At 38.2% G+C, this 22814-nt stretch overlaps 1 protein-coding gene across 1 annotated transcript; it reads left to right on the top strand.

Moving 5' to 3' along the window:
- The first annotated feature begins 60 nt into the window (after positions 1-60).
- LOC139935851 (transcription factor AP-4-like) lies at positions 61-22610 on the top strand. The gene is made up of 5 exons (XM_071930450.1): positions 61-510; positions 11247-11382; positions 11886-12092; positions 14346-14486; positions 16115-22610. Exons 1-5 carry the CDS (start codon positions 425-427, stop codon positions 16562-16564), a joined length of 1020 nt encoding a protein of 339 aa, XP_071786551.1. The 5' UTR covers positions 61-424; the 3' UTR covers positions 16565-22610.
- Positions 22611-22814: the final 204 nt, after the last annotated feature.

Below are 22814 nucleotides of genomic sequence, written 5' to 3' on the forward strand. Positions count from 1 at the left end.
ATAGGCTGGCCGCGCCATGCCAACCTGTCAGCTGATTATAGCCGAGTTATTCATGTTTCATCCGCCACAAACGCTGTAGTCCGCCGAAACAACAGTTTTGCAGATGTGATTTCGGACAATTTGTCTTACTTTTATGTGGCGATTTGATTCATAACAATCGAGAGAACACATTTTGTCCAAACTGGACTTTTATAGATTTGATAGGTGACTGAAAAGGAGAAAATACACGTTGGCGGTTGGATATATCGTAACCTTGAGCGTATCGCAGCTGACTGTGTATCACCAGCTGTTTCCCGCCACGATAATAAACCACGCATACTCTCTAAACCACGCCGGGTTCATCGAGACAAAATAATAACACGGTGTTTTTCCTCCAAATATCGCACAATTTTCCTTGGAAAATATCGCTGATCTGTGGGAAAATATGGCGTATTATATGCGCAAGATGGAGAAAGAATTTTCAGAGATGAGCGGTGCTATGCCAGGTCCGATTTCGTCGCCAGTTGGAGGGTATGTTATTTAAATCCCGTTTTGTCTTTGTCAAAAAAAGCTTATTCTCATCCGCCGCCACGTGATTGACTATTTACGTTTGTAAATAATGAAAGTTTGAATCATTTTTTTGCCATGTAAATGATGAAATTAGTTGTTTTCTGATATTTGTCTTTAATGATTAATACATGATAGGTGTGTTTAGATACATTTTGTTGGGGAAATTGTGTTCATTGATGCATTTATTTGGGACAGTTTTTTTAGGGTTTTCCCCACGTGCGCGCAACCAACCCAACGTTGTTGCGCACGTTGTAATCAGTTGTATTGTACTACGACGACCACACACACATAACAACGCTCGCCTTATGTCTCGATTGTGTGCGATTATGAATGGATTTTAACCGGAAAATGCTACCCACATCATCAGTAAGGATTAAAGAGTTGTATACTTTTGTTTTATTTGATCTGAAATCAGCTGTTTTTAAAGTAGAAGAGATTTAAAGTCCTATGTCATATTCCTGTGTAAGCTGGGCTGCCACGCCTTTTGCCAGTCTGCTGCCCACACACACATGCTTCCCCCGAGAAAAAAACTCAAGTCATTCTCCCTTCCTCCATACTTTCTCGATGTTGTTCACTGTTTTTTTTTTTCAAACCTCTCTCCCGAACCCATCTGAATTTACAAACTGTGTACATCCAGTGTGTATTTGATATGCTACTATCATTTTGTAGAGTAATTTGTTTTTGTTGTGAACGCAATTGAGTATTTGCGGTTTTTTACGACCACACGTGTGTCACTCTGCACGTAGGCGTGAAGCAAATTTTTTACAGTCGCAGCATGTTTTGTAGCATAGCGGGTATGTTGACTGCCTTGGCGAGGGGCTGCTGGCTGTCGTTGTTGCGTGGGTGTAGTATGCAAATGACACCGGACCTGGATTATCGGACCGGCTGAGGAGGATGTTTTATGTGCCCGTTATATTCAGGATCTTAGACAATTCTGGGCTCAGCTGATGCGGCAGTTTCTTAGTTGAATAGTGGTTCGATTTAGAGAGAGGCGTCCAAGCTGAACCACTTGATAATCTTATTATGAAGGTATACAATGACTCAAGATTTGTAAAGGAGTGTGGAATGTCAGCACATGGTTTGGGAATTGTGCGCGGACAATGCATGCATTCTTCATGGTTCTAAACATAGAACACACTTTTTTGGGGGGATGGATGTGGACCTTATTCTTGTATGATTAACCTTGGTGGATGGAGGAACCATGCTGATTATAACCAAACCATTGAGCACAGCCACAGCTTTGTTTACAATAGTCAAACCATTTTACTATGGAAATCCAAATGAATTTAATGCTGAAATATTATTTCCTTGGAGTATTATTTTCCCATTTTTCTTCAAATTTCTAACCAGTGGAAAATTATGTTTTGTTTCTGTAAGATGCATAGTTGCGATAACGCAACCCTCTTCATGACACGATAGTTATCGCAACTATATAACTTAAAGATGCACACAATCAAAAAATGCGAAGCGGGTTGATAAAATGGGTTTGATTTGAGAAATATTGAGAGAAATATCGAGAGAAATAAATCAAATTTCTCTTGGAATTAATGTTGCTAGTTCGAACAAACATGTAGAAGTTGATCTGAAGTTGAATCGAACATCATACGATTATTTTAATATTGGATTATGTATAAACTGGGTGATAATTAAACCTCATTTTAAAGTCTCAGATCAGCATTCAGATCATTGGTCAAACCAATACATGTGGAGGGGGTGATCAGCAAACAGGAGTTCACACACCGAGCAAACCCACGCACCATATGGCAACTGAAACCAATACAGAATGTGTAAACGTTCAAACTGTGTGGGATACTTGGAACTTACCTAGAGGTAGAGTGGATCAAGCCAGACGCTGTCTGTCTGGCCTGGAACAGTCTGACTCTTAGGTCATGTAATGTTAAAATGGCTCAGTTTCCATAACATATGGTGTAATGCTGCAATATTCTAAAGTCTGTGTGATTTTAATGCTTATCAAGTTTCTCAGTCAAGCAAGAGTGTTGATTTTGGGGGGTTTGCCGCTACCCTGGTTTTACAGAGCCCGTCTACTGGTCATGTGTGAAACGAAATAACCAGGTACCTTTGTTTTTGTTTTTTTCTTCACAATCCGAGGAACTGTTTATATTACATTCATTTTTTTATTTTAATACAAAATAAAAACATTTGAGCTCTTGTATTTTTAAAGAATAAACTCCCAAATTTAAAATCACCTGAACTTGATGTGTACAGATTTTTTCGTATTTCAATTTCAGTAGATTAAAATAATAATTTTTAAATAATGTTCAAACAGTAATAATAAAAATTACTCATGTGTTACTTTTATTATTTATGTAGGTTTTACTTTAAAAACATTGTGTTAATATCTTAAACCACTTAAATTAAGTGTAAAGTTAACTATAGATAATTACGGTGCATGATTGAAATAAAAAAAAAAAATTTTCCTTCAAGACAAAATCCCCCAACGGACATTGATGACACATTTTAAGATGCGGATGCTCAGTCGGGGAATGGCTAAGCCTTAACAAAGTCAAATTTCCTCCGTGGGGAAATCGAGAATTACTTTGAATGACTGTGCAACTTTGAAGAGTTACATATTTCAAGGTGGTGCTTGGGACGTGGGAGGGGGGCGTGGGAGGGGGCGTGGGAGGGGGGCGTGGGAGGGGGCGTGGGAGGGGGCAATGGTGTCAAAGACCTTTAACAAATAACATTGTGCTTATAAGGCCTTGCGTCATTCCTGTTTAGGGCACTTTGTTTCCTTATCATTTTGTAAAGGACAACCGAGTGGGGAGTTTGAGATTTATAGTGAAACATTGCTTGGGGCACGCGTCAACCAAATCAAAGACCCTTTACATCTGCGGTCGCGACGCTATCACTGAGGTTTAAAAAAGTGGAAATGTGTATGCGTTCCACCAAGTCTTGGCCAATGATAGGTCATCCCTTGACCTCAGTAAGGGGTTGAGGGTGCTGTTTGAGCTTTTGACGCAAGGAATATATGAATGCAGGCATGGAGTTTGTCTCTTTGACAGTCCATGAAACATCAAGCACGAATACTTTTTGAAATGGAAAATATAAATATTTGTGTTTTTAAACATTCTTACAAACGGTTGTTTTTTAGTGTTTCGGAAAAGACAAAGAAGTTGGACTAAAATTAATTTGATGTGTCAGTGCAAAAAAGTTGTATCTAGTAAAATAGTATTTACGCTAACAGCCAGTTTGAAGTTTTATAAGGTCATATCTGGCTGAAAATGACCTGGATGTATGTACACTCATAACCAATAGGCGGCTGCGCGCAAAGATACAAACAAATTTGCTCTTTGAATATTGTTCCACAATCAAGATACCACGATGTTGCATTGATGCAACAAATTTATTCCCCTCATCATTGGGCATGGGGTTTAATCCCTTTGCCATTATGGGTTGATTATAAGTCTTTGATTTGGTGTGGAAAGAAGTTCACAGTTGTCAGTTCATTGTGTGTCAGTGTAGAATAAAACAAAAACAATGGGAATTTATTTACATTGCAAAACATGCAGAACTGTATTGTTGAGAGAAATTTGTCCCAATGCAAATTATTTTAAGAATGATTTTCAAAATTTTTAGTCTTTAATTCTTGTCACAAGAAAATTAATTGTTTGAGTTAATGGTTTGACTGAGTGACACAAGTTGAGGAGCAGAGAGTAATGGTATTAGTGCAGACAAGTACTATGAATCATGTATAGCATTTTACAAATACACTTTATGTTATGTGTAATAAAGAATACATTTATGTACATGTACATGTACATAACACTATGTACACATACATGATGAGAAGGGAGGAAAAAAAGTGCTGCCCAACAAAGCCTTTGGCACAGTGCCAAGCCTGGCACTGTGCCAAGACACTTGGTCTGGGGTGTGGGATCTTCCATGTTGTGCGGGAGGGGAGGTCAGCTGATAATGAAAGCGACTGAAGGTGTCGGTTCCGGATTCAATTATTGCTGGTGTCAAGAAAAAATATTGGGTTTCAAAACAAGAAGAAAAAACGTATTTTTAGGTACGAAGTATATTACTATTTCTGTTAAATAATTAACAGTTGCTCTTCTATTTCTATTTGGCTAGGTCTCTCAATTTAGGGAACTTGGAATTGTTGACGTGACGTTTGGCAGTGCACAACGTTTGTTTGCAAACAGACTGTTTGAAGGAATCAGAACAATGCCTTGGACACGTTTTTAAATTTTTTAATGTGCATAAAAAAAAGAGGAGGCGACCTCTAAAAAGGAAGCGGGTGGGGACACTAAACAAGTTTCTTTTTTACTCATCCTTATAGACAGGCCTAAATACAAAATTTGTCAGATGTTCAGCAGTATTTTAATTTGAACTGTGTCCATGTATTGTATGTAAACACCAGAAAAAGTGATAAATAAATAACAAACTGAGAGGGGTTTTCCCTCAAATGTACTCCGCCTGCGCCATGTTGATGTTTCGCCCTTTATAAATAAGTGGGTTGTGTTTGAATAGGGAAGTGAAACAATTGAACAGGATTACTGATTATGGTGCTGAGCTCCAGCTGTAGATTTCACAAAGAGTTAGGACTCCTCTTATCTCGAGTCGAGTTAGGACTCTGCATGCTACAGTGTAGGGTTGGGACTCGTCCTAAGTCATAAGATTAATCCTAAGTTAGGAAGAGTTTTGTGAAATCAACGGCAGTGTGATTAAAGACATGGACACTTACTATTGGTAATTATCAAAGACCAATCTCTCACTTGGTTTTTCTCAAGAAAGCATATAAAATAACAAACCTATGAAAATTTTTAGCTCAGTTGGTGTCGAACTTGCGAGATAATAATGACCGAAAAAACATCCTTGTCAATGTCACACAGAGTTGTGTGCTTCAAGATGCTTGATTTTGGGACCTCAAAATCTAATTCTGAGGTCTCAAAATCAAATTCGTGGAAAATTACTTCTTTCTTGAAATGTTTTATACCATCAACAGCTCTCCATTACTCGTTACCAAGTAAGGGTTTAAGCTAATAATTATTTTGAGTAATTACCAATAGTGTCCAGTGCCTTTAACCTTTTGCAGTCAATGTTATTGTTACAAACACGTTCTTACAGGTTTAAGTAAATTAATATTTGGGTTGTGTGTTCTAAAACTTTGTCGCAAGTTTACGTTACCAAGTGAAGGGGAACTGACTGGGTAAATATGTATATCATTTTGAGTTTAACAAAGAAAAATTAGCAAGAGCGGGATTAGAACCAACAACCCCTGTATTGACCATGCTGGTGCTCTTGCAACATAGCTATTTGTCTGGACTAGCATTGTATTTTCAAAATCATGTGAAAAAAATAAAATATTTACTTTGTATAGGGTGTGCATTTAAGTATTTTAGGGGAAAAACAGTAATTTTTAATTTATGCAAATTATGCATATTTCCCCTGCTTACTTTTTTCTACTTTTTGGATATGTTGCTTAAGAGGGTTTCAGGAGACACTTGCAAAAAAAAATTGTTTCTGTTGCAATTTTGTCTAGGTCAAGCCATATTTTGGCTTGGATTGACTAGACAGGGATAACCCAAGTTTACGACACAACCTCATAAATTTTGATTCATACAAGTAAGGATCACTTTAATTAATAATTACAACAGGATAAATTTCTCTAATTTATCATCTCTAAATCCTCGAACTTTCTTTTTAAATGTCAAGAGGGCAATTTGAATCAAAACCCAATCTGCTATTTTCTCTTATGACAGCCAACAAAGCACTTCATGTTTTTTACCAGTACGCAAGTTCACCCCTCTTTCATGAATGGAATAACCTTATGAATTATTAATGAGCCAGTCAGGGTAAGCAGGTGTTTCTGAGGTTGCCAAGAAGGCTTTGTACTGTAGTGGTTGACTTCAGGAATCAGCTGGCCTTAATTTCTCATTTTGCAAATTGTCTGATGGTGAACATTATCTGGTTCAGGTTTTATGACTATTCATAACGGTGCTCTTTGTTTTGTTTGTTTCTATTTTCCCTTTTTTTTCCTTCTGTCTGTCAATGAATGTGTTACCGTGGTTGGTGTTGTATTGATTTTGCTAATGATGGTGGCGTGGAGAGGGTGGGGGTTGGAGGGGGGGGGGGGGGGGGGTTTACATTAACAACAAAATCTGTCCACAATAGTGGAGTGCAAGTTTCAGTGTATGAGTAATGCTTTAAGAACTATGCGGTCGTTCCAAAGGAACAAAGGGAAAAATGATAACAAATCACTAGTAGTCAAGACAAAGATATTAATCTGTTTAAAAAGGAACAAGCATTTTCAGCTATCATGTGATATATCAACTTTGGGTGGTTCCAGAAAATAAAACCTTCTGTTTCAATTTTTATCTGTCTGAATGATTAGAGGTAAAATGTAATATTGATATAAATGTTTAATTTATTTCTTTCAACAAGTGTGCAGTCCAGATAAGTGTAAATAATTAATTGAACAATTCAAAGCTTTGGTTTGGAGTAATAGAAACTGCATGTTAAAAATAATGCGGCCATTTTGTGGTAGACTTCACCAAAGTCTAGGTTCAAATCTAGTCGTGACCCTTTTAGGTTAGACACTTTGTCCTTATACTTCTCATCATCCATAAGTAATTAAAGGAACACGTTGCCTTGGATCGGTCGAGTTGGTCTTTGAAAAGCGTTTGTAACCGTTTTTTATAAAATGCATATGGGTAGAAAGATGTTGTAAAAGTAGAATACAATGATCCACACAAACATGCCTCGAAATTGCGTGGTTTTCTTTTTACCTTGTCGACTAACACGTCGGCCATTTATGGGGGTCAAAATTTTGACTCCCATAAATGGCCGACCATGTTAGTTCGCACAGTAAAAGGAAAACCACGCAATTTCGAGGCATACTTGTGTGGATCATTGTATTCTACTTTTAAAACATCTTTCCAACCATATGCATTTTATAAAAAACGGTTACAAACGCTTTTGTTTTGACCAACTTGTCCGATCCAAGGCAACGTGTTTCTTTAATGTGTAGTTGCGACGGTAGAGATTTTTGTTGTGTGAATGATTTGCGGCCTGTGTGCCAAATTGGTTGCCGCCGGTGCTGCATACTCCTAAGGAGTTACCATATGAACACCTGGGTAATAAGGCGCTTTTAGAGGTCTACTTGTCTTAAAGAAATGTATAATAAATACACATTGTTAGATGTAAACAAGTCTACACCAGGCCTGGAATTTTATCTTAGAACATATTGCAAGGGTAAGGCCATTACGATTCACAAAGGGCACTTCCATTGGAAAATCTTGAAGTCAATGGGAGACTTTTATGAGGGCACCAAGGCCAAGACCAGGGGCAACTGAGACCATGCGACCATCTTACAGTCTAATAAAATCATAAAAATTAAAATTAAAGAAAGGGCAGGTGTGGGGTGGGTTGACGAATGTATTGATTTCTTTTTTGACTCAAGAGACTAGACCCAGTGGTTTATGTCTCATCTCAATGGACTGTGTTAGGTGGGATTTCCTGATGTTAGCAGGTTCTCAGAGTTTTTTAATGGGTTTGCTTGGTTCTACCGTAATAGACTGTGGTTGACAATAGAGGAAACGTAGCCAGTGCGAATGGCAGGTTTAGCGTGGGAAGTCGTTGTGATGGATGGGGCTGTGGAGCAGCTGGCTTTTTGTTTTTGAACCGACCTGCAACGGTCATGACTTTGTGGTTTTGGCATGGTGGTTTGTTGTTAAACTATCTGTCTATTTTCTTCTTCTTTAGTAATGTGATTCATTGAATTGGTAATTATCTTGTCTTTGATATGGAATGGAAAGGTTTTTTTTCCTGACACATTTGAGAATTTCAAAATTTCCAATTCTGTACCAAAATTTGCAAGGTAGGCCAAAGCACGCTGTTTTAAAAAGAATTCTGTGCAATCTGTAGCATTCTCAATGGTTGAATACAGTACAATAAAGGGTAAGATTACATGTACCAGACTTTTTCAGTGTACATCACTACGCAAAATGTAATTCCAACATTTTGCTTGTTGAATATTACATGCACTAGTACATCATCTGCTGGAGGGCAGTGTACAATATGTAAACAAACATTGCGTAATGTGTGCATCATTTTATTGTGCTAGATTATTGTTCAGGAAAACCAGGTATGCACATAAAGTTTTTTCCAAGGGCGACTCGTAATGATTAAAGAATGTTCAATTCTTTGGCTTTTGTGAAGTTGTTTCACTTTGTGAAAACCTATTGTGCAAACTCTAGTTATTTATGAAGTGAAAGTAGTCGTTTCAGCCTTCTCTAACAAAAGAAAAAAAAAGAAGGTTTTTGGCATAGCATTTAGACTTTTACCATAGTCTGTGACTGTGTAACAAATGAATGAGAGCAACGGCATTTCCATTTTGCAAAAATTGCACTTCCATTAGAAAATCCTAAAGTCTATTACACCAGGAAAGTGTCAAGTATTCACAAGGAAGAGATATCTTCACTTATCTGCCCCCTTCGCTAATACATCTTATCAATAACAAGTTGTTCAACTGCAGGAGTCACTGTGTCATGGCCCATCCAGCTGCTAAAGCCCCTTTCACATGAGAGCACTTAAGCAAGGGTCCTTTGCTAAATTGTTGCATGATTGTAAAAACTGTACAACATGTTCCTCATGACGTGGAAGGACAGCAATTGTTTACACTGTCCAAGTTGCAAGTTTCTTGCAAAATATTGTCAAACATTGCTACGTTTTACAACCATGATAAAAATAAGCAAGGGACCCCAGTTAAACTTATATGCTGTGTGAAAAGCACTTAATTCGAATCAGCTGACGGAGGTAGCTATGTGGGACAACAAGAGTAACGTTATCAACTCCTTTAAATCTGCACACAGTGCGCCTTATCAGGTGGTTCCCAAGTCAGCCGTGTATTTTTCGTGTTGACTCTGTGTACACAGTAGTATCTGTAATAGAATACGAAGCGGAAATGGTGCACTGTGCCTAGCGATAAAAAGCGCATTCACGAGGAACATTGAAAAAAGAAAAAAATACACTGATAAACATACCAGCCAGTGAACCAGAAACTAGGTAGGGGGTCATGTTATGGTGGGATTACTGTTTTCTCTGGCTGTGTATTGCTCGCCGATCAAGGTACATTTGCGTGGGTGTTTGTTTATATACATTGGTACGGATTATACTGCCTTCTACATTGTGGAGTGCATGCTCGGTAATAAAGTTTGCTCGCACCTTTGACCTCTCTCAGACATTTTTCTTTTTCTCATAGAGCTATTTTTAGATCTGTAAAGTCTGTTGTCGTTAATAATACTTCTACTTTGCTGTTAGTGTGTTCGTGGGATAAATTGCTTGCGATTTTTAAACAGGCTTTTTGCCAAAATAGGTGGACAAGGAGACCTGTATGCATTGTTTTGAAAAGGCAAGAGCAAGGTCGAAATTGTAATATTTCAACTGAGTATTTCAAGAGCACAAAGGCAATGACCAGACAAATTGCCTCTGTGAAAAGTATCAGGACTGACACTGACAGAGTTTTAGATTGGAGTAGTTCCTTGTCAAGAGGTTTAAAAAAATGTGTACAGGTGCATGTGTTTGAGTTTAATTGTTTTTCTTCGGGATGGTTGATTGGTTGGGTGTTGCTTGTGTGGCAATGTCTGACCAAATCAAAACACACACATCACAAGCTGCGACATTATTGGCCCATTGCCACAATGGTTGGATGATATCCAGTTGTAGAGGTAATAAGACTTGTTTAAGTCAAACACCAGATGCATCTCAGTATGCAACTCTCAGAAGATAGATAAGTCTGAAAATAACCAACATTTCCCATTTCATAACACTTTTACAATATCAGCAGCTCTCCAGTGCTCTTTCAGGAGTCTTTTATGGCCATTTATTTTTGGAGTAATAACCAAATGTATACCTCCCTCTGAGCGCTGTATCTCATTGGTTGAAATGTTGTCACGCATTCTTCATGAGCATTTGTAAAGCTGTAGTTTTCCACAGGAAATTGTACAGAGCTGTGATCATCCTGTTCAACATACTTACTATAGATTGATAACCAACAAAACATTTCGATCGGTTGATACAAATGTTTTAGAGGGCAGTATTCCTGTCCCAACCTATATCAAAATTGTCTGTTTTATAATGTTCAAGTCATATCTAGGTACATGTTGTATCTCTTCTAATGTTTCATTAAAAAAAAAGGAAGCAAACCAACCTTCAAATAACTTTTTGAAAAGTACTTCTTGTTCCGTTTGTACATGTGTATATCATATCCTAATCATGCACATCAAGGAGCGATTCGGTCAAGCGATTTGGTGCATAGAAAAATACAAGATAAAGGAGAAAAGAAAACGAATATTTTAAAGAAAGTGAATTTGTAAACATTGTGTTCCTTAATTTTGAATAACCACCTGTTTGTTTCTCATCTCATTGATGTATTTAATTGATTCATCAATTTGGTATTGTGAATTTCGTTTTTGTTATTTTGAAAGTTAAGTATGTGTCGCTGCCTCCCTTTACGTGTGTGTACTGTTACAGTTAACACAGTGTTAGCGAAGCGGCTAAGTGTTAGCGGAGCGACGCAAGGGTCCTCTCTGTTACATACGGTTGATTGCACTCTTCTCAATGGTAGCATTAGCCTAACCATAAGAAACCAAACTGACATTTTAAAAGCGTGTTTTTTGTTGTTATTTTTTTCTAAATTGTCTATATATTTTTTCTTAATTTTCTCCCAACAGTCAGAAGGAGCAGGACAAACGCATCCGCCGTGAGATCGCCAACAGCAACGAGCGACGGCGAATGCAGAGCATCAATTCTGGATTCCAGTCGCTGCGAACGCTCCTGCCCAACCATGATGGCGAGAAACTCAGCAAGGTAAGGATCAAAGCCAAAGTTAAATTACAACAAAAGGTAGTTCAAATTTAGCACTTTATCAATATAGCACCATGGACAGTCCCTGGAATAGCCCCTGGCACCCACAGCTATGGTCGTGGTGCCCTGTGCATTTATGCTGTGGTGCTCTATGCAAAGTTCCAATACAAATTTACAATTTCCCTCATGGAAGGGACAGGGGAAAATTGCTGTGCCTTCAAGAACGAAATTCAAGGCCTGCAGGAACGGTTTACAAGATGAAACAATGGTAAACCCACAGCTGTATGTCAGTAACGCACATAATATTATATGTCAATGAGCAACCCGAGGGCCCTACTAAACTGACATCATGTTCTGGATCCAAATAGTAAACACAGAAAAGATAACAAAAATCAAGGGTGTATGAAATTTGCATTATTTTTAGGAATTCATTGGGAGAAAAAACCCAAACAGACATTGTGTTATTTAGTAGTTAGTTTAACTGTTCGCGTTTTCTTGGTTACTAGGCGGCCATCTTGCAGCAGACGTCTGACTTCATCTATCGCCTGGAGCAGGAGAAGACACAGCTGCTCAACCAGGTGATCCAATTCAAGCGCATCATGCGCAAATACGACAAGGAGGATTCCGAGTCGCCCTCGCCCAAACGACGGAAGCGCCAAGACAGCATGATGGATGAAGGAATCGGCAGCCCGGAAAACTTTGAAGACACAAATGTAAGAAAGGGATTTAATTACAGACCAGTGATTCCTTAGGATTGTTTTTCCAATTTCAGGTTTTTTTTCCAACAGACATCTCTTTTGTGATCAATTTTCTTAAAAAGATGTTGAGAAAGACGGCCTCGTTGTGTTCAAATCTTTGTTCAATGATTCCTTATGATTGTTTTCCAATTTAATTTTGTTTTTGTTTTTTTGCAACAGATCTCACTTTTGTGATCAAATTTCTTATAGAGAAAAAGACAGACCAGTTGTGTATAAATCTTTAAGTGTCCAGCCGTCGATTTCACCAAACTCTTCCTAACTTAGTCCATTAATCTTAGGACTTGGGACGAGTCCCAGCCTTGCACTGTAATATGTACACCTGTAATCCTAAAGTTAGGACGAAATACTCATCCTAACTCGAGTTAGGATTAATCCTAGCGTCTCATGAAATCTAATCAACCATTGTTGTTGTAAATCATCGAAAAGCTGTACTCAAGTTAAGGGCCAGGATATCTGTGGACTTAAAGATAAGACTACCTTTTTGATTAGTTAATTAATAAAGACAGACTATATGAAGTCTAGGCACTGTCCCCATGTTAGATCAAAGGTAATGTTTCTCAGAAACAAAACTGAATGTTTTCCTTTACGAAACCATGAAAGCACTTTTCCTTGAAAATGTAAATAATGCAAATTTGCACCAGAGAAAAGTGAAAGCAACTGAAAATTTGTCTAGGATATTCAGGGTCAGAGGTCACTTTAAAGCCAGGTACTCTCAGTGGATTGGTTTCAATGTTTTTTCCTGGAATGTGACTCTCCTATTAAAACTTTATTGGACCTTGATTTCCTCAAAGTGGATTGCAGACTTTTCAATCGGCATTCTACCTCTATATGGTATCAGGAATGGACATTATGTTGGATACATTGAAAGGACCATGAATTTGAACCAAGGTTATCATGTCATCAGACCTGCCTCGATCCTTCTTCACAATCACATTATGCAAACTTTGCTCCCCCTCCCTAAATAAAAAGTTTTTGTTATTTTATGCAATCATGCCATTTTGAATGTCAAAATGGTGGTACATATGCAAACATAAAATAAGTATACCAATTAGGCACAAATAATAATGCATACTTATGCATTTGTTTGAGACTTTTCTCCAATTTGCACCGTGCAAGTTGCCATAGAGACTATAATGGTCGCTTCAAAAGTTTTCCATAAACTTAAATATGAGATAGCAGACTTTCAGGACTGTATGCTTTGTTTTTGAAATCTGGCACTCTATGAGAAAATTGTAAATTTCTACTGGAGAGCATTTTAAGGGCACCAAGGCAATAACCAGGGGGGCATGGAGGCAATCGTCTTCAGTGCCTCCGTGAAGTATCAGGCCTGGTATTCCATTTGCAAAATAAAAAAGGCCTTGCCCTTGCAAAGTTATTATTATTCCAGTGTTACATGTATGTTGCACCAGGTGCCACAATGCAATAAGATTAAATGAATCATATCTTGTGCTCGACATGGATCATTGTCTTGTTGTACATGTAGGTCACCCAAAATGAGGCAGCATATGGTTGAATACTGCTTCAACCTCAACCATATGGATTGGGCCAGCGCTAATAGTATGAATAAATAATAATAATAGAAACATGTAACATAGTTTTGGCGATCAAAATATTTGTTTGTAAATAGTAGAGCTCTGGCAACTCTGCCTGATTCTGAAGAAAGTTCCCTGCCGTAAACCAAACTTTTCATAATCTGATTCAAATTTAAAGATCTTCCTGGTTATGGAAATTTGTTCCTAATCAAAATTGCGTGCTTAGCTTAATAAAATGGCTGGAAAAAAAAAAAATGCTATCCAGGTTTCATCCACGGAATCATGGAAAATAAATTTGATTCGGACAAAATCTTCCTGATTGCAAGATCCACGTAGCCGGCTCTTCTGTTGTGATGATTCAGAATGAGAGCTGTTTTGTCATGCTCCATGCTAAAACCAGGTACTTTCTTCTTCTAAGAATAAACAAAAATTAAATTGCCATTTGTAACTAATTTACTTTGTGGGTGAAATCTTGATAGATTGGTTTATCTAGGCACATTGGAATTTGCTAAGCATTCAATCTGGATTAGCACAATACAAAATCGGCATACTTTTATTGTATCCCTTAAAAAAAAATTGATCCTATAAAAAGTTATCCCAATCATTTTTGGTTTTGATTTTCAAAACTCATCTCGTTCATTCTGTTTTTAATTCTCTCTCCTCCCCCTCCCCTCAGTTGGATGAGCTAAAACGGGAAATTGTAGACCTTCGTTGCCAGTTGGACAGAGAGAGAAGGTACCGGATGCTTCTGGAGGAACAGAACAGGTCCCTCGAGTCCCAGCTGTATCCAGAGAAATTAAAAGAGCTTGCTCAACAGGTAGGTTTTCTTTTCAGGTGTCTTTCCCGACTGTGCTCGGCCGATAGACAAATGTTTGTAGATGTGGTTGTTACCAGGGGCCAATTTCATAGAGCTGCTTAAGCAAAAACTTGCTTAAGCACGAAAATAGCTTGCTTATTTTACACATGTTACTGGCCAAAATTTCATGCCATATACATTGCTTATGACTAGTATTTAGCTGTTATTTACTTAGCATAACAACTGAGTGGAGTCTTGGCCGGTAATCTGATTTAACTAAGCAATGAATTTTTTGCTTAAGCAAAATTTTGTGCTTAAGCAGCTCTATGAAATTGGGCCCAGGCCTTGAACTTTGTTCCTGGGAGCTAAGAGGACAAAGCCATTTTCATTTTGCAAAGAGCACTGCTATTGGACAATCTTTTATTCAATGGGAAACGTTTAAAGGGGCACCAAGACCATGACCAGGGCCCAATTTCATAGAGCTGCTAAGCACAAAAATTTGCTTAGCATGAAATTTCTTTCTTGATAAAAACAGGATTACCAACAAAATTTCCATTTGTTGCATATTGCTTGTTACTGGTATTCAGCTGATGTTTGCTCATCCTGAAAATCATGTGGAAATTTGGTTGGTAATCCTGTTTTTATCGAGGCAGAAATTTCATGCTAAGCAAATTTTTGTGCTTAGCAGCTCTATGAACTTTGGCCCAGGGCAACCAAGGCTGTGACCTCCGTGTAATTCCAGGCCTGTTTTGTTGTGATCATTGGGGTTCAATACTGTTAGGTACCGATATCTGCTTACAGAGTAAAGTGTAGAACTTGGAGTGTCGTGGCCAAGCGGTCAAGTGCACTGGCCTCAGGCTCCAGTGTGTTGTCAGAGTGTTGGTTGCAGTTCCTGGTCACGGCACTTGTGTCCCTAAGCAAGACACTTGACCATAGCTGCTTTGGCTCTCAGATTGGACATAAAGTGGTAGTTTCCGTGTTGGGTATAACACTTTTAGCAAGCTCATTTACTGTAAAGAGAAGAGGACTGCCGAAGTAGTTTTGGCATGTTCTGGCATCATTATACACCACATCACCTTGTATCTCTTTTAGGGTGTTTCGATCAGGGTTGTTCATACTTTCCACTTGTTCCAAGTGTCTTATACTGTATGAATTTCCTAGGAAATTCCAAAGACAAATGGCAAACTCTGAGGAACTCCTGGGAAATAGCATTTTCCGGGAAAAACTAGTTACCCCTGCATGGGAGTACAATGTAGGTTTAAGCTAGAACAAGCTAGGGTTACCTGTAACCCAGGGGTTTGCATGCCTAGTGCTCATTCTTCCCATGAAAATTGCATGTGAAACGGACAGAGGGTGGCTGTGGGATTAAAACTCCCCAGGATATTAATGGGTTTTATTTCCTGGTTATCAGCTCTGTCATGTGAAAAGAGTTCTAGTAGTAAACAAATAGAAACAAATATCCCAGATACCATGTCAGGTCAGGTTTTGTGTTCTGCCAGTAAACATGTAACCCTTTATCCATGAAATAAAGCAGTGGTGGAAATTCCTGGCGGCTCTCGGCCAAGAAATTGCCCTATGCCCTATCTGTGTTTTTGTTTTTTATCGTGCCCAAAATATTGTTAAACGTAAGAATTGTGTCTTTTTCATAGATAAAAATCCAAGAACAGAGGGCGTATGAAGAGCGCAAGATCATGGAACAGCCACCACCGCCACCGGCACCGCGGCCCGTCATAATGCAGTACCAACTCACCCCGCCCCCATCTCATATCATCAGCCCGGCCACCACGCTTACGACGTCGAGGCAAAACCTGGAGACCATCGTGCAAGCCATCCGCCACCTGGAGGGAGACAAGACAACGCCGGGCAACACGCCCCAGCAGACGCCCAGCCATACCCCTACCCCAGAGGATGAGGCGCGGAAGGTGCGGGAAGACGAGGAGACGTTAAGCGGTGATGAGGACACTTACCGTAAGGAGCACAACGAGTGTTCGGTCATTGTCTCGGACACGGAGAGCCATCTAAATCTGAACAGAGTAACTGTAGAACTTCTCCATCCGATCGACAGGCTTAAAACACGGCCCAGCATCATTGTGTCGTGATGAGGAACGCTTGTGCTTTTATTTTTGGGTATTTATTCTTAAAAACTATTAAAACCAAAACTAAACCTAGTTTAATAGCTAGTTTGGTTTTAACTAGTACCTGGTAAAGTATAGTAATGTGTAGTGGATGGATATTTATTGACAAGTCACGTTTGTAGTGATTAGATTAGATCAGATTAGATTAACTAGATATCAAATTGTAATTTTCTATCGTCGGTTGAGGGGAGACATTGTCACTCCTTTTGTGTTGTTGTCGTCTTGGTAATGTTGTGATTTCAGATGTTTTCTTGCTGCACAGTTACCAGCAAGTTTTACCCTGTACTACTGTTCATACAATGTTTGTACAAGAGTACTTCATGTACCAGGCCTGGACCAATTTGCTCAGTCAAAAGAAACTTAATTGTGTTTCTAAACCTTTCTAAATGTTCTCAGTTATTTAATGTCAATGAACACAGATAAAAACACCGGCCTGATGAGCAATCTTAGATCGGGACAGACTCTTCTTTTTGGTCACTGCATTTTTATTCAAGAGCAAATCACGATATCTGCTGTGCATGCTAGCATTGTGCAAGGTGCTTAAAACTTTCGCCCCTAATACCTGCGCAGGTTCCACACTGTCGCCTCTCATCATAGCCGTTCTCTTTCTTTTTTTGCCCCCAAAACGAAATGAATCACAGAATGTTCTTGATGAAACAGGATGGATTGACTTAGTCATAAATCTGTCTGGTAGTTTTTTTTGGGGGCGGCATGGACAATATGTTTGGCATGTAGGCGTACATACTGGTACTAGTGGAAGGCGGTGGAAATGATGGGGCACTTTCTGCTAGCAGCAGTCGATGGGCTGCTCTGGAAATCTTTAACATAGAAAAGTCAAGTTCAGCAGACAGGTGCCACGCATGATTCACTCGCGTCTAGAAGGGCATTCAACCCTGGATGGTTATCTTCAAGAAAAATGTTGGCAATTCTGTCATTTTCAACTCAAAAATCTCTCTCTTTTTCTCTCCCTGAAACAAAGGATGTTTATTTTTTTTTCATTACAAGCAACTGTCTAAACCACTATAATTGCAAGCATTGTACCTTTTCTTTTAATATTTAGTCTTGGAACTGGTGTTTTGTTGCGGATAATTTGAATACTTCAAATTATCTGTGTTGTGGCTACTATTTCCAAGTGTTAAAAGGATTCTGAAAAAATAATACGCGACAGAATTTTAGATTTATTTCGGTCATGCATTCATTTCACACATGTACGAGTAGTGTTGTAAACGCCTCTTCATGGAACCTGGAAGGTAGTGTAAACAAGTATTAAGGTTTCGATACAAAGGCGGAAATAAACATACACTGTTGGTTTTGCCAGAACTATTCTACCATCACAACCACCAGCCAGTATCCATCGAAAGAGCAAGGGTTAGAGTCAGGTGACTGTGAGAATGTGAACAAATGGGTCGAGTCAAAGGTCAGTAGTACAGTCAACGCTGAATCACATTCTCCAGTCTAGACTGGCTGTTAATCACGAACGAGACAGCTTGGTTGCCTCGGTGGTGCAGGTGGGGGGTAATGTTGCCTGGTCCCTTGCCAAGTTTGGGATACAGTCATCATGTGGGAAGTTGGACTCAATCTAGCATCAGATCCTCAATGGGGACTGGGAGGGGGAAAGGGGGTGTTGGGTGCCATAGTAAAGCAAATATATTCATTGACTCGGACAGAGCGGATGATTATCATAGCCACCACCGCAGTGAAGCGGAGAGGCACTTAAAGCAGGAAGTTAAGTCACTTTACTTTCATGGGGGGGGGGGGGGGGGGGGACCCCGGGGCGTTCTACATACACGTACTCCCCTTTGACTGGTTGCCAAGGTCTACCACCACCAACGCTATCAGCTGGTTGGTTTGTGGGGTCCCTTGGATCACATGCTTCTTTAGGGTTGGTGCTGTGCCAATCAGGTCTTGCTGTGGATGGTGAGTAGGATAGGACACAATGGCACTGGGTCAGGCAAACTGTTTATATCATGTAGAGGGGGGGGGGGGGGATTTCATTGATGTGGAATGCAGGCTTCTAGGTAGGCTGTAAGGTGTCACTGCATGTCTGAAGCAGATCGTTTCTGTTTTCATGGACAATTGTTTGTAACTGATAAGTCTTGCTCTCTCCCAACACGCATTCCTGTGTTTCAGCCAGACTTTTGGGGGAAAAAGTGGATAAAAGTTTGCTTTGTTTAAAATGTGGTGTCAGAGTTGCCCACTTTGTGACTGCTACTCTCTTATAACATGGGAATGAATCACATAAAAAAAAAAGCATTCAAACTTGTATCTCAAAGACTACTACCATATACCTCCTCTGGCTGAAGCTACTCTCAGAATATTGATTTTCATACTTAGAATTATAATTTTTGTTGTGCCACAGTTAAGATTCCTTGATAGTAAATGTATAAGAAAAGGTACAATATTGTTAATGTTGGTGAAAACAACCGAATACTCGACCTATATGTTAATACCTTGTGTATTGGCGTAAAAACAACTGAGTTGAAGCCCAATTTTGCAGAGCCACTGAAGCAGAAAGTGTCTCAACCGTTTTCTGCTAATTAAAAATGAGCAGGATACCACTCACATAGTTGGTATGTTGTATTTTGGCTTTTAACATTTCTTTTGTGCTTTTAAAGCATCTTAACTTTTGCCTTTTTTTCCGCTTTCTTGATGGGAAAACTTGTTATTTCGCTTTTACTTTAGGCCGCTTTTTGAAGGCAACAAATCTATGGGAGCAAGTTGATTTTACCATTGGAAAAAAATTACGCTTCTCAATAGGGCCCCTTAACTTGGTGGTAAAATGTACGTTTTTGATTGTGGTATATGCTTGGTGAATGTGTTTAGTGTTGTCTAGTCTTATGAAACATGTAAAGTATTTGTAGCTGAGTAGTCTGGTGTAGCCAGCAGATTTACGTAGGGTACAACTCTGATGTTGAACTGTCAAAAAAAGAAAACCAAAAACAAGAAAAAAAACTTAAAATATTTATTGAGAAAAAAAATATGAGTAAAAACTATGTGACAAAATGTGTATTTTTTTATACCAAAAACATTTTTTATTTGAATAATGACTTTTGATACTTAAATTATTTATTTTCCTCCTCGACCCGCCCAAAATTTTACAAAAATACCATGAGATGGTTTTATGGGTGCATAGTTACCGTAATTTTAAATAGAAAACCCTTCGAACAATATATGGGAACATTTTCTTCAAAACCCTTACCAAAGAGAACTCTTTCCCCCTGTTGTCTTGTCAAAACGTAATTTTTGCCCATTGAATTCGGGCATACATGTCTCACATCAGTTTCTTAGAAATTGTTGACCATTATGTCGTGACATTTCTTTGAAATTCAAATCTTTGAAAGACTTGTAGTTTAGAACCCATTGGCAAAAGAAAATCAGTTAAATGCTGGCTTTATTGAAATTGATATTTTTACGGACATCTGTTTTTAAAACAAACGCCCATAAAAATGTTTTTTTTTTAGTTTTTTTTTAATGATTGAAAATACTTGTGTTCAAAACATTGCAGGTTTTAAACATTCCTTAAATTGGTCTAACCCTGAACTATGTGTTTTTAAGTCTTGAAAAACAAATTGTCAGCAGTATTGTGGAGAAGGATTTCTCAACAAAAGATTCTGACAATCGAAACCACAAATCTGGGTGGATATACCTGTATGCACCATGTTTGTCAAGGACTGGTTCTTAGAGGCATTTTCCTCCGTGCCCATAGTCATTGCCTTGGTGCCTTTTGAAATGTTCAAGTAGTAATGTTAGCCTTCCTCATTTAGATGCCCTTTGTAATGGGAAGTCTGCTTTATCCTTACATGAAAGTAGGTCCGGGCTTCCCTCTCGAATCGTACTCCCAAGTCGCATCAGAGTCAACTAGATGGTTTAGTAAAGCCCGGTTCATACTTCCTGCGAATGCGATACGAAGCGAATTGTTGATCTGTGCACAACTCCTGAGAGTCAGCCATGTGATGTCAAAATTCGTATCGCATTCGCATGAAGAGTGAACCGGGCTAAACAGTGCCCCAGAATTATTTGGGAAGTAGTCTGACGGTTCAAAGTTGTCAAAAGGAAAAACAAATTCATCACATTTTAGTATCCTTGTATTAGCACAATTCTCTTATGTAATCTGCTGGTTACTTATTTTATCTAAAAATACACCAAGAAAAGGGCCAGGTATACCCCTCTTGAACCTGTGATAGTTTTTTTCCTTTTCAGAAATCCGAAAAAACGTGAAACTTGAAGTTCTTGTTGGGAATCGCCACAAAACCTTCAGAGGTTGATAAGTCATGTCCAAATTTCACAGAGAAATGGCTGTTTGCGAGAAATGAAAAGATTCAAAATATCAAATGATCGTTGCCTTTGGGAAAAGGATAGTTCAAAAACCATTCCAAAACCATGTTTTTGTTTGTTCCACCTGAATAAGTGAATACATTTTTTTATTTTTATGAAAAGTACATTTACACTATTGAAGTTTTTTTTTTTTTGAGAACCAATATTTACATATCTTTGAACAGTTCAGTGCATGGCCACAATAATAAATAGTACAGAAGTAACAAATGGGAAAATATGCATATTGATTTGACAGTGGTTTTGATTAAACATGGTTTGTTCTGAACAATGGCAACGTAAATTAAATTTTTGAACCTAACTTTTTGTTTTGTGTGTCGATAAATATTTGAATCCACCTTCTTTAGAATGAAATAGCCATCTGGGACGTGACGTAATAATCTTAAAAGGTTGGGATTGGTCAGTAGTTTGTGCAATGTAGGTATGGTGTTTTAAAGAAAGAAGAATTTCAAGACAAGAAAAGAGTAACTTAATTTTGAAGTTTTTAGAGTATGAAAGGTAGTTGATCTATAGTGTTTTGAATGTAATTTGCATATAAATTTGCATATTTATGAATGAGCAGCTGCCTGTAATACCTCAGTCCTCCAATAAGAAATCACTATTAACCTAAATTTGTAATACATTATAATATAAAGTAAACCAAAATGAAAACAATTTAAAAAGGTGAATGAGAATTGTAAATAATATTAAAATGTTTCCAAGAACAAGAATGACCAAATATTTGAAATGGTAAATTATGAATAATTAACAACAGAAAATGTTTACGTGGGTTCACACTTAATTGTGAAGTTTACAGTTTTAAAATTTGTCATTTTCTTGCTCTCCTCTTAAGAAATGGAATATTTTCCATGTAAAACATTACACATGAAAAAGAAAAGAAACCTTGTATAAAAACAATAAGTTAACCTATAACTATACTTGTAAAAAAATATATTTAATTTGTTTCCCGCATGTTATCCAGTTCTGTATACGTAATGACTACCTGTTACTCCAGAATAATCAACCAATGTGAATGATATTTCACTGTACTTTACATTATAGATTTGGACATTGACTGCCATTTTGTCAGTCACAAAAGTATATGTTTAGTGATTTATATTTTCTTGTTTAAGATAGTTTTAACTTTGGAATCTAGTAAAGATCTAGTTGAATTGTTTATGTGTTATTCCAAGTGTGTGTTAAGCATTGTATACTCAGTACTTTCCTGAGTCCTCCTGGTTTTCCTGAGTATATAGTGCTTAGGACACATGGGTATGGCAACAAACAAAAAGTGTAAAACAAACAAAAAAATCTTTTACCCGATGCAAATTTAACATCTGTTGATTCATCTGGGTTTTTTAAAACGATCTTCATAAGGTTTTGACTGCTTCATGTTTTGTTCTTGTTTTTTAAAAGATGTTTTTCGTAGCAAATTCAATGCAGAAAACCAATTTGAAACTGAAGTGCTTTATTGGATGTTTAATGGAAAAAATACTAAAGTAGACATGAAATTGAGCAATTAACAATGCAGTTGCGATGTGGTCAATGCAACAGTGTGATTGGCACCCTCCGGTGACAAAAAAACGGGCAGGGTGTTTATCCACTGGAACCCAAACAGAAATGCAAATTAATGTAGCTTTGAGGTGTTGTTTTTTTGTTTGAAGTAGTAGATATTTACTATTTTTTTCTCTCCCCCCCCCCCCCCAAAAAAATAATAATAAATCTGTTCTCATTAAATAAGGGTTTGCAGAACAACCAAGCTAACAGCTGTGAACATAAAAAATGCATATTTCTCTTGGGGGAAAAAAAAACTATTTCTGAGAATCCTGGGCTGTACAACAACCAGAACCCATAATCCCACGTGTGATACACCGGGGTGTGTCTTCCCGGTGGGAATATTTAT

This window comes from Asterias amurensis, chromosome 4, assembly GCF_032118995.1.
Source record: "Asterias amurensis chromosome 4, ASM3211899v1".
Classification (NCBI taxonomy): domain Eukaryota; kingdom Metazoa; phylum Echinodermata; class Asteroidea; order Forcipulatida; family Asteriidae; genus Asterias; species Asterias amurensis.

Bases quoted from the DNA above. Each gene is read 5' to 3' on its own strand.
- LOC139935851 (XM_071930450.1), top strand. From the start codon at position 425: ATGGCGTATTATATGCGCAAGATGGAGAAAGAATTTTCAGAGATGAGC. The intron at 11,383-11,885 runs GTAAGGATCAAA...CTTGGTTACTAG, and splicing joins ATGGCGAGAAACTCAGCAAG to GCGGCCATCTTGCAGCAGAC. The intron at 12,093-14,345 runs GTAAGAAAGGGA...CCCTCCCCTCAG, and splicing joins AAAACTTTGAAGACACAAAT to TTGGATGAGCTAAAACGGGA.